This window comes from Rousettus aegyptiacus, unplaced genomic scaffold (genome assembly GCF_014176215.1).
Source record: "Rousettus aegyptiacus isolate mRouAeg1 unplaced genomic scaffold, mRouAeg1.p scaffold_m13_p_10, whole genome shotgun sequence".
Lineage (NCBI taxonomy): Eukaryota > Metazoa > Chordata > Mammalia > Chiroptera > Pteropodidae > Rousettus > Rousettus aegyptiacus.
The window spans coordinates 54,735,732-54,749,286 of record NW_023416285.1 but is presented as its reverse complement, the minus strand read 5'-3'; the positions used below and the strand labels follow the sequence as shown (position 1 = coordinate 54,749,286).

General features: G+C 30.9%; 1 protein-coding gene across 3 annotated transcripts in view; it reads right to left on the bottom strand.

Moving 5' to 3' along the window:
* Positions 1 to 5,489: 5,489 nt before the first annotated feature.
* Positions 5,490 to 13,555, bottom strand: part of CENPC (centromere protein C) — a 68,624-nt gene continuing 60,558 nt past the window's right edge. For all 3 annotated transcript variants that reach the window (XM_016164407.2, XM_016164408.2, XM_036227891.1), the window contains 3 exons: positions 13,078 to 13,232; positions 8,199 to 8,289; positions 5,490 to 7,095 (listed from right to left, as the gene is read on the bottom strand). In XM_016164407.2, the coding sequence (XP_016019893.2) occupies positions 7,025 to 7,095; positions 8,199 to 8,289; positions 13,078 to 13,232 (317 nt within the window). In that variant the 3' untranslated portion in view covers positions 5,490 to 7,024. The remainder of the gene's footprint in view (positions 7,096 to 8,198; positions 8,290 to 13,077; positions 13,233 to 13,555) is intronic.

The following is a 13,555-nucleotide window of genomic DNA, read 5'->3' as shown; positions in this document are numbered from 1 at the left end:
CTAGAAACATCATAGTTAAAATGATAAAAGACAAAAAATTTTCAAAAGACCCATAAAAAATGACATCACAACAATATGATTAACAATGAACTTATCAGAAATAATGAAGGACAGAGACAACGGAATAACATAATCAAAAGCACTGTAAACCTAGAATTGTATATCATATAAAGCTATCATTCAAAAATGAAGTAAAAATATAAACATTCCCAGATATGCCAGATGGTAAGTCAGATACACAGGAAGGAGAGTAGCAAAGATAATAATTACACACACACACACACACACACACACACACACACACTTTATTCTCTTAATTAAAAAAGAAGATAATTCAAAGCAATAATTATAACATCAAATTGTTGGGATATATAAATATGCATAATCAAATATACATATATTATAATGATATAATGTATACAACAGTGATAGCACAAATTAAGAGAAAAGAAATGAAGCTACACAGATGCAGTTACTGCATTTTACCAAAATGAAATTGGTAGTAATGTAACCGAGACTGAGATAAAACCAAGATGAATAAAAAAACTCTCTACGGCAACCACTAATAACTCAAAAAATATAAATTTTTTAAGATTGAAAATGGATTGTCTAATCCAAAATAAGGTAGGAAGAAACAAAGAAATGACAAAACCCCATGAGACAAACAGAAAAATGGAAAAAATCCAATCTTATCAATACAGTTGACATTCAAAATTATATTAGTTTCAGGTATACAGCACAGTGGTTAAACATTTATATCTTACAAAGTGACCCCCCATGAAAAGTTTAATACTCACGATAGCTATTACAACATTACTGACTATATTCCCTATGCTGTATTTTACATTCCTGTGACTATTTTACAATTGCCAATTTGTCCTCCTAATCCCTTCACAGCTTTTTCATCTGATCCCCCAACTTTGGTTTCTTCTCTATATCTACAAGTTTTGTTTATTGTGTTCTTTAGATTCCACATGTAAAATTATACAGCATTTGTCTTTTTACGACTTATTTCACTTAGCATAACACCCTCTAGATCTATCCATGTTGTCACAAATGGTAAGACTTCATTCTGTTTTATGGCCAAGTAATATTCCATTGTGTATGTGTACTACTTTCCAATTATCTATTGATGGGCACTTAGGTTGCTTCCTTATCTTATTCTAAGTTATGCTGCAGTGAACATAGGTGTGCATATATCTTTTCAAACTAGTGTTTTGATGTCTTCACATAAATACCCAGAAGTGGAATTGTGGGGTCACATAGTGCTCTATTTTTAACTTTTTGAGGAACCTCCAGTTTTCTGCAGTAGTTGCACCAATTTCCAATCCCACCAACAGCACACAAGGGTTCCCTTTCCTCCACATCATCACCAACACTTGCTTATTAATTTATTGATGATGGCCATTCTGATAGGTGTGAGACAATCTCATTGTGGTTATAATTTGCATTTCTCTGATGATTAGTGACATTGAGCATCTTTTCATGTGTCTATTGGCCATCTGTTTATCTTTGGAGAAATGTCTATCCAGGTCCTTTGCCCATTTTGAATTGGACCTTTTTTGGGTGTTTTGTATGAGTGTTAAATTATGGATATTAACCCCTTATCAGACGTGTATCATTGATAGATGCGTTCTACTATTCAGTAGGTTTTTTCATTTTGTTGTTTTCTTTGCTGTGCAAAATCTTTTAAGTTTGATGTAGTCCTATTTATTTTGTTTCCCTTCCCTAAGGAGACATATCCAAAAAAAAAAGTTACTAAGAGAAATGTCAGAGGGTTTACTGTCCATGTTTTCTTCTAGCTTTATGGTTTCAGGTCCTACTTTTAAATCTTGAATACACTGAGTTTATTCTTGTATATGGTTTAAGAAAGTGCTCGTTTCATTTTTTCTCCATGTATCTGCATCAATATTTGCAATAAAAGTGACAGATATAACATTCCAATTGAAAGGCAAATATTGATAGACTAGAATTTAAAAACTCAAGATCCAACTATGTGCTTTCTATAAGAAGCGAATTTCAAATTCAAAGACAATAGGTTGAATGTAAAAGAACAGAAAAAAGATATATCAGAACAACTAAATATAAGAAAGCTGAAGTGGCTATATTAATATTAGACAAAATATATGTTATGAAAAATATTACTGGTGGATATTTCATAAAGATAAATGGGCCAATACAACAATTAAAATATGTCGATGATAAATGAATATGAACATAACAATATAGTCTCAAAATACACGAAGCAAAAATGGACAGATTTGAAAAAGAAATAGATATTCAACAGTTACAATGAGAGTTACTGATATTCCTGTATCAGTAATAAAAAGAAAAATTACACAGGAAATCAGTAAGGATATAAAAGAAATAATACTATCAACCACCTTGTTCTAACGGACATAGACTATTCTACTCAAGAACACAGAATACACATTTGTTTCTAATACACATGAAACATTTTCCAAGATATAGCAATCATGGATCACAAAACGATCTCAATAAATGTTAAAGGACTGAAAGTATACATGTTTTCTATCTACATCAGGGCCTGGCAAATCACACTCGAAAGCTGAATCTAGCTCACTGAATTTTGCACATAAAGTTTTATTGAAACATAACTCTATTCATTTACCTATTGTTTCTATAATGGCTTTTATGTTTCAACAGCAGAAATAGTGGCAATAGAAATCATATGGTTGGCAAAGGCTAAAAAAGCAGAAAAACTTAGCAAACAGATGAGTTAGTAATCAACACAGAAAAACAAATCTGGAAAACTCTCATATTTGGAATTTATGAGACACTTTCAAATAACTCACTGGTCAATGAGGACACCATGAATAAAAATTTAAATGTCTTGAACTAAATAAAATAAAAATAGCATAACAAAGTGCATCTTTAAATGGCTGCATTAGAAAGGAAGAATATTCTAAAATGATCTGAGCATCCACCTTAAGAAGCTAAGGAAAAAAAGAGCAAATCAAACCTAATTAAGTATGCAGTAAATTATAAAGAGCAAAAATCAATGAAATAGAAACAGAAAGGCAATGGAGAAAAAAAATCAATGAAACCAAAAATTAATTATTTTGAAAGAGCCAACAACTGATAAAGCTTAGCAAAATCGACCAAGATAAAAAGAAAAATGAAACAATTATATAGCATATTTTGTGCTCCAGATACTGTACTAAGCATTTTCATATTAATTTAAGTATATTATGACTACTATATGTGAAATCTCAAGAAAGCTGTTGAGGAAATATTATGAATTGTATGTACATCAAGTTGAAAATTTAGATATAGCCAAATTCTTCAAAAACAAAATTTATCAAAACTAAAGAGACAAAAAATCTGACTACTCTGATACTTATTAAAGAAGTTAAAGCCTAACTTAAAACCTTCCCATATGAAAACCCAGGACTAAATGTTTTCATTTTTTTTTCTAACATTTGGGACGGATATATTACTGATTTTATATAAACTCTCCCAGGGATTACAAAAATAAAGTTTCTAACTTATTTTGTAAGGCCTGTATAACTTGATAACAACACTTGACAAGGTCATAACAACAACAAAAAAATCCCATAGATCATTATTCCTTCAAGAGCTACACACACACACACACACACACACACACACCCAACAAAATATCAAGAAACTGAATTTAATAATCTATAAATAAAATAGTACATCACATCCAAGTGAGCTTTATCCCAGAAATGCAAGGAAAGATTAAAATTTAAATTAAAAAAATGTAATTCACCAAATGAGAAAACCATATGATCATTTCAATAGGCACATATAGATTTTGTTAAAAATGTCATCAAACTAGAAATACAAAGAATTCCTCAATCTAATTTTACAAATCTATGAAAAATTTACAGCCAACATTATACATTGGGGTGAAATATTGAAACAAAGATTCAGCACAAGACAGGATGACTGTTCCTTTTCTACACAACCCTTTGTAGGAGGTCCTAGCCAGTACCGTAAGTCAAGTAAAAGAAAAAGGATGAAGATTGAAAAAAAAAGAAGTCAAAAAGTCTTTATGTGATGTTATATTTAGAATACATTCATAGAGCAAGTAAAGAATTAATGACTGAATGTAGCAATGTCACAGAATATAAATTGAATACAGTTATTCATGACAATTATGAGGATACGTTCTGAGGAATGCACCATTAGGTTATTTCATCACTGTGCAAATATCATAGTGTACTTGCACAAACTAAGATGGTCTAACCTACTACACACCTAGGCTAGACCCTATTGTTCGTAGGCTACAAGCCTGTACAGCATGTTACTGCATAAAGCAACACGAGATTAAATAAAGCACAACAGGAAATGATTCAATCAAGACACATGGTAAACAGAAGAGGTTTCTACCTATGTAACTTGTCATACTGTTTTATAGCAAATCTTTCTTTTAGAAAAAATAAAATTTAAAATAACGATAAAAGTATAGTATATACAAAACCCAGTAACATATTTATTATCAAGTATTATATACTGTACATAATTGTATGTGCTATACTTTTATATGACAGCACAGTAGGTTTACACAAACATTACCAACATCACCACAAACACATAAAATTTCCTAGCTGATAGGAAATTTTCAGGTCCATTCTAATCTTATGGGACCATCATAGTTTATGTGGTTCGTCATTAACTGAAATGTCATTATGTGACTCATGACTGCATATAAAAATCAACTGTACTTCTATATATTACCAACAAAAACCTGAAAAATGAAATTAAAGAATATAATTTACCACAGCATCAAAACCATTGCAATGCCTAGCAATAAGTTTAACAAAAGATGGGCAACAGTTCTATTTTGAAACTACAAAATAACATCAAGAGAAATTAAGATACAGATAAATGGAGAGATAAATCATTCACTGAAGTCTATTCAGATGACAATTCTTTCCAAATTTATCTAAAGATTCAGTGCAATCCCAAACCCCCCCAAAATTATGGTAAATATTGAGAAGCTAATTTTAAAATTTAGATGCAAATGCAAAGGACCTACAATGGTCAAAGCAATCTTGAAACTCTTGAACAAAATTAAAAGAATCACAACACTTGGATAACTTTTCAATAGAGACAACTAGTTATCTACATAAGAAAATAATCTGACCTTGACCTCTGACACTATAAAAAAGAAATTAAGATGGATCATAACACACAACACATAAAAGGTAACCATAACATAAAACCTGTATCTCCCTAAAGAAATATCATTTCAAACCCACTGGAATGGTTAAAATTAAATACTAGTAATGCCGACTGTTGACAAAGCTGTGAAGCAACTATAATTCACATAATTTGCTGGTTGGAACAAATTAAAAATGATATAAATGTTTTGGAAACATGTTTGGCAGTTTCTCATAACATTAATAATACACATAACATTAACTATACTTTAACCAAGCAATTCCATCACACATATCAACCCAACAGAAATGAAAACATATGTCCATTAGAAAACATGAATATCCATAGCAGCTTTACTCATAAGAGCTCAAAACAGGAAACAACCCAAATGTCCATCAAGAGTAAAACAAAGTAGTATATTTATACAGAATACCATTCAGTAATATAACCTAAATACCAACTGTTATACATAATATACAGATGAATCTTAGACATTTGCTGAATAAAAGTATATTTATATAAAGTTATAGAACAAGTTATTTGCTGAATAAAAGTCCATTTATATAAAGTTATAGAACAAGTAAAACCTAATCACAGTAATAAATAGAATAGTGGCCTAAGAAGTAAAAATGGTTTGGTAGAAAATGATTTGGACAAAATAGGAAGGAACTTCCTAGAGTGCCCAAAATTTTGTGGTTTACTTAGGTGTAAAAAGTGCTTATTAAAAACTCATTGAACGGTACTTGAGATCTATGCATTTACTCTATGTAATTATATCAATAAAATAAATGTTTCACTTTAAAAAAACAATCAAGCTATTTTAGATGACTGACCAAATTTTGGCCAGTCTAGGTAAACATGGAAACACATCCAATCACATAACTCTTGACTTGGGAAAACAAGTATACGAGTTCCTCTAGTGATAAAAAGTTCATTTATATATCAAATTCAGAAACTTCTTATGGAGACATTGGGAAATATGACAGACAATATCCTAGAACGCTTCACATAGAAAGTAAAACATCTACATTTTTTAAAATAAAAGCACAATTTCAAGTACACTGTTGAATTACAATTCTGACAAATGGAATTAAGATTTTCGGGTTAATATGAGAATACTTAAATTCAGGAACAGTGGCTAGCAATTTGTTTCTGACATTTAACCATTTTGTTCCCTGCATCTCTGGTTTTCTACATACCTTTAGCGCATGGTGACATTTAGAAACCTGAGTCATTCTGTAATGATCTTTTTACATTGACTCTCTTGTTAATCGAAAGATAGGGTCTAAGCAGAGCATTATTGTGAACCCTACAGGTCTCAGAGAGCATGGCCCTGACAACATATGGATTTCAGACTTCAGGCCTCCAAAACTGTGAGACAATAAATTTTTGTTGTTTTAAGCCATCCACTCTGTACTATTTTGTTATGATGGTTCTAGGAAAGTAATACAGATGTACCATTTACCAAAGTTCTCTATTACGGTATTATTTTGATTAGTGTCTTAACACTAGTATTTGGAAATTTTTTTAAATAAATGAAAATAATAATCATAGCTCTTCTGACAAAGAAATGTCCTATATTTCACTATGGAAACAGTGATTTTTGTATTCTTTTTATGTTATTGGAATACGAACATAGGCATCACTACGAGCTTTGTGTACACTTGTGGAAAAATCAGAAGACACATATAGGAGTTTGAAATGTTTATCAGATATAAGTACACAAAAACTAAATAAAATTTTTATTTTAAAACATCACAAATAATTACAAACCCAATGTCCCAAATGCAAAAACTGTTATATATGTATATGTATGTCTATATATGTATATGTATATATATATACATGTATTTAAACTGTGCTTCATCTTTCATCTTTTTATCTGGGTAAAGAGAAGAACACTTTCCTCATTCAGGAGATTTTTGATGTTGTAATAATTACCTAGAAGTAAAGTGATAAGAAAATAAAACAAAATTATTTCCATGGGAATCATATTTTTTGATTAAATGTTTATCCGTCACTAAGACAATTAAAATATATAGTACCAAAAATTGATTCATCTAACCCAAAGTAACTTATTTATTAAAAAATTCAAGAGTTAACCACCACCTATGATCCACATAAGGTAAATTTCACATCATTATGATGATAAATACAAAGATGTATTTATTAGACAAGAAAGGGAAAATCTCTGAACCCAGTGAGTATCAGGGTCTTTGGAATCTGCGGATTCTCCTAATCCAGACATATACATATATAGATAACTATAAAAGGTGAAATGTTAAGTAAAATAAAATCTCAAAGTTAAAAGAAGGCAAATGCTACTCTTAAATAAGTTACATAATAAATAACAGCAAAAGTGAAATACAGATCGACAGTACACATAAGGGAGGTTTGTAGTGTTGAATACCATACTGTGACTTCCTATATATTAGAAATTGATACATACTAAGATTAATTGCGTTAATAAATGTAAAATGTACATAACAGGGCTGGCATATACAAAGGACTACATAAATATAGCTTTTATTATTGTATGTTCATTAGAATGTATGTTCCCTAAGGGCAGAGATTTTTTGCCCACTTTTTTTGATGTATCCCATACTCTCAGAGCAATGCTTGGTAAAATCTCAGTCATATTTGTTGAATGAATGAACAAATGAACAAACTAAAATCCTATTTAACTGATCGATAACTGATGAAGCATACTATTTTGTGTTTAAAATAACCTACTAAAAATTGTTTGACTACATAATGTTCTTGAGATAATATAAGGGAAATAATTTTCCTTCTACCCTGAATACAACCATATATTTTAACTAAATATTTTATACTCAGCAAAAAACAACTCTAGTTCAACTTTCATGTATCAAAAACTAATATATTTACCCAATGACAAAATTAAAAGAAAATATACCAAATTTCTTTGGCATCAGTCACATAATGCTTTATTTTAACCATTGTGGCTTCCATTTTTATGGTACTCATGAGCAACTATATAAATATTTAACCATGAGACCGAAAATATCTTTAATTATTCTTACCTGAAGGAACATAGAATGAATCTCCAGTTGTTACTATATAAGGTGTTTCATGTAAAGTACATAAAAGGTCACCAAAGTTAACATAAAAAACCTGTAAAATTAAAAATTAAAATCAAAAATTAAAATCTCATCTTAAATGAAACAACTATACTCGGAAGAAACTTAAATGTGATAGGTGGAATAATTGCCTTTGAAAGATGTCCATGTGCTAATCTCCAGAATTTGTTATCACATATTGCAAATGGGACCTTGAGATGGAGAGATTATCCTAGATTATCTAAATGGGCCCAATCTAATAACATAAATTCTTAAAATGGAGAATTTCTCCTGCTTGAAGCAGAGAAGTCAAAGAAATTCGAAACACGAGAAGGATCTGTGGTGTTGCTAGCATTGAAGATAAAAGAGCCATGAACCAAGGAACATAGGCTATTTCTAAAAGCTGAAGAGGACCCTGGCCAATAACCCATGAGGAAACTGAAATGTCAGACCTACAACCACATGTAATGAATTCTGCCAACAACCTGAGTGAACTTGAAAGCAAATTCATCATAAGAGCTTCCAGAGAGGAACACAGATCTCTCAACATCTTGATTCCAGCTTTGTGAACCCTAAACAGAGAGCACTCAGCTAAGCCCACCGCATTTCTAACCTACATAACTATGAGATAATAAATGGGTGTTGTTTTAAGTCACTACATTTACGGTAATTTGTTAAAGCAGTAATAGAATACTAATAAAAAAGAAATTTCTTTCATTCTTCCCTATTATTTACTGGCTTATGAAAATTTAAAACCACTGTAAAGAATACCACTTAGCTATACTGGAAAAATAGCTAGGTATTATGTATACCTCCTTAAAAGTTTCATGTTGGGACATGTAACACCACCTGACTGATAAATCAAAGAAAGAACAAAAAGCAAAAAAAGGAAAAAATCATTGACATTTAAATAAGCATCAAGAAAATAAAAATGCATAAATCTAACTTTCGGTCATTTAAGCTTCCACATTCAAACATGGCAAATTTCATATTTTTTATACAGAAAGCACCCTGGCAATGATCTACTTTTGGGGGACAACTAAACAAAAAATGTAAGGCTTGCAAACACTGAGACTCAAATTATGAGATTCAGTCCTTAAGAATTATTCCTCTTCCTCCTCCGTTTTTCCTTACTATTTTGTAAAATGAGCTATTTAATACATGTACCTACCAGTGAGACCAGTACTATTTTAACAGCTTTTCACAGATGAAGAAAATAAGGTGCAGAGGAGTATAACTTTTCAAAGATATGAACTCAGGTATTTTGATTCCAGAATTCATGTCCTTAACCACTATATATACTACTTCCCTAAGTGGAAAAAAAGTTCTTGGAGTCACTCTTAAGGTATTTTTACAATTTAATAAAACAAATATATTTTTTTTACCGTCAAAAAAATTTTTTCCTCAATTTAAGACAAGAAGTAACAAACAACACTACCCAAAAGTCAAACATATATTTCTTGGTGTTTTTTTCTTTATCTATTAAGTTTGGCTTTCTACATACACCACACCCCATTTCTGCAAGCATTTTGCTAAGAAGGTTTTTTGAAACACACAATAGAGTGATAAATTCCCATGAATATCTAACACCAACAATCAGCCCTATTCAGTCTCTCTACTTCCCCCATTCCATGTTATTTTGAAATAAATGCTGCTCAGCATCATAAATCATTTCTAAGTATTGTAGTATGTACTGAGAGATCAAGGTTCTTTTTTAAAATGACCACGGCACTGTCAGCACACCCAAAAATGAATATTTAATATCAAATATCCAGTCAGTATCTGAACTTCCAAAACCTATTAAATATCATATTTTTAAGAGCTTTTTTTGAATTGGGATCCAAGTTAAGAGTCTTAAATCAATGAATCTATAGTCGTTCTCAATTTGAGCATGATTTTGCCCCCCCAGGGACAACTGGCAATGTCTGGGGACAGTTTTAATTCTCATGACTAGTGGAGTACTACTGGAATCAAGTGGGTAGAGGCTAGTGATACTTCTAAACATCCTATATTGCACAGAACAGCCCCCATACAACAAAAAATTATCCAAAATGTCAATAGTGCAAGTGTGGTCTATGAGTTCCTCCTGGGTATCTTTTTTTTATTCCTTGCAGCTTATTTATTAAAGAAATCGAGCAGCAAAATTTGTTGTAAAAATATTTGCACAGCTGGATTTTGCTGATTACAACCCCAGAGTGTCATTTGAAAAGTCTGTTATTCTTTATTTCCTGTAAGTTGGTAGTTAGATCTAGTGACCTGATCAAATTCACGTGTTTTTTATTGGTTTTTCGCCCCTCTCCACCCCCTTTTTTTTTTTACAGAGGTGGGGGAGGCAGTACTACTTCATAGATATTTTTTGTATTCTTCCATCGGGAGGCACATAATGTCTGGTTGTATTTGTACTCTTTTTAGATGTTAGCAGACACTGATGCTCAATGTTTAGATCTAATAGTTTATCAGGGGTTACAAATGGTAAACTTCCCCTCATTTAATTTATTTGGTTAACTAATACTACAGTTTATATGAGAAAGGCAGAATAAATGTTTATCTCCCTTTATTTACCATATTTGTCAAAATAAGTTGGCTTCCTAGAATTCTCCAACATTGATGAATTGGTTTTTCTTTTGGTAGCAGCCTTACAAATTCCTACTGGTCTTTGGTAGTTTGCTACCAAGAATGATAAAAATACTCCAAGCTCAGCCCCAGGCCTAAAATTAGACATTTCTCTAAGAAACTGTTTCCTCTTAGTGTGTTGCTGAAACTTTTTTGTTTTTTAGTTCTGGAACATTTATTGTCTAATCTTCAAATATGCCTACTCTTTGCTCATTTGGTTTTTTTCTCTCTTCTCCTGTTTTTTTTTTTTTCCTGTTCTTCACATTACTCAACTTTTATATTTTCCATTCTTAATTTCTTGTCTCCTGGGAGAGCTCCCATAATTAATCTGTTAATTCTGCGATTGATCATAACAAATCTACTATGGCTTCTCTCTCCCTCATACAGATTCTCCAGCACTGAATTTGAAGGCAAGAGTTAATGACCTAGCTGGCTCTAAACCTTGTCCCTTTTATTTGTTTCTCGAAAGCATATATTTAAAAGTGTGTTTCATGTTTAAAAAATTTGAAAATACTCCCCTCGTTAAAAAAAAAAAACTTTAACCAATTTTCATTATAACAAGTTAAAGGCAATATTTAGAAGTAAAAATCACCTATAATCACCTAGTAACATGTTATTTTTCTACAGCTCAAGTTTCTGTAATTTTCATTTTTAAATTCTAGTTAGAAAAAAATAGAATTTTTATTATGCACAGTTTACTATAATGTTCATACTAAAAGTCTTCCTTATGTCTATCCTTCAACATATCCTTAAACTAATATAAAAATGCTAATATATTAGCTAGAACATGTAAGTGCTAAATAATTGTTATCAGATAAAAGTTTATCTCATTACTAAGTAAAAATATAAAAATAACCCTTTTCTTCCTGCAGCACATTTTAATGGTTTCTAATTTTTGCAATTACTGTCAATATTACAATAAATAACTACCTATCTTCAGCTTCCCTAACTTTTAATTTATTTTCCTAGAAAAATTTTCCAAAGTGAGAGTCATAGGGCAAGGGGTACAGATATTTTTCTAGTAATTTCTATTAATTCAGTAATTATAAAGTACCCTTTGTTTTTAATGTGGATTCCTTTGACTGCTGGCCATGTTAAACACTTTCAAGCATTTATTATTCAAATTTCCGTTTGTATAATAAAGGCATTATAGTTAAATAATGACATTTCATAATGCTTATCTTTATTATTAATTGTTCCTTAATGATTACAGAGGGATCATCTATTACTTTAGTTAAATGTGTTGTTTTTACTTTTAATAAAACCTGGAGATCTATGACATTTTAATATTGTATTAAGAATATTTTAAAGTATTTTAAATCTGGATTCTAGTTATACTGGTGTAATAATAACTTACTCTTTGACTCTCATGTGTACCTTTCCCTTTTCTTCCCTCAATTTGCCCCTCATTGTTAATATAAATTCAAGAGCTCCAATGCTTGCTCTTTTTCAGCTTCCTCTAATTTTGTCATTAAAAAGAATTGTTTTGAATGTGATATTCCCAGTAACCCATGACTTCATAGGTTGCTGAAATGTCAATTAATGAACAATATGCATTAGGTATAACATTTTTTAAATGCTGGTATAATATTAAATATTCTTAAAATTTAGTGATTTTCAGATTCTATAATTTTCTAATTCAAAATGCAGAAATATTACATATATATCAAAACAACGTTGCAAGGCATGTGTATCTCCAGTGAAAGTCTGAGAGACAGAGAGAGACTGACTCACCTTGAGTCTCATTATAACTTCAACAAGTAATACTGTTATAAATGGTAATATATTATTTAGTACTTATTGATGCAACTAGCTCCTAGTCCTCAGTCTGCTAACTAGTTACATGATTTTGAAGAAGTCTTTTAACCTCTTTATTGCTAAACTTCATGGTGGAAGAAATGAGATTTACCTTTAATCTCAATAATCCCCTCCAGTTCTAAAATTCTAATGATTCCTGTGCGAACCTATGTTCTAAGATCCTTTTAAGTAAAGACTATTCCTTAACCTTCTGAATCTCAAGGCTACACTGTTACACACAGAAAAGGAACTTTTGAATAACCATTGGTTGACTGTCTCTAAACAGATTTAACAAATAAAAAGATTATCTGTACACAATAGTAATAAGATATTATTTCTCAGGAAATAACATTTTTAATGCCTCATCATTTCCAATAATTCAGAATTGTACCAATATATAGCAACACATAAATATATGGAGAAATATACTCACCAATGTATCTAGGCCAACGTGCTGTTTTCCCTTTTCTTGATGTGGCCCTAATATCAATTTTCCAGTAGAAAAAAGGGGTGTATCCAATGTTTTATATACTTTCAACTCACCATGCTCAACTGAAAACTGATATGTATCTCGTGGCCTTAAAAGATCTAAGGGGAAAATATTAAAATAAATATAAAACAACAGCAATGACATTACTCGATAACATATACATACGTAATTACAATAGTTATTTCTAGATATAAACCTCCCTCAGAAAGACAGGACTGATTAAGATCGTTGACTTGGGAGCTTGAATGCCAGTCAAATTCTGTCTTGTCTTACAAACTGTGTAACCTTAATCAAGTTACTTATCTTCTCTTTCTGTGCCTCCATTTCCTTTTCTATAAAATGGGATAATAATAGTTCATCTATATTTGAGTTGTAAATATCAATAAGTTAATTTGTATGAAGTATTTAAAGCACTGGCACA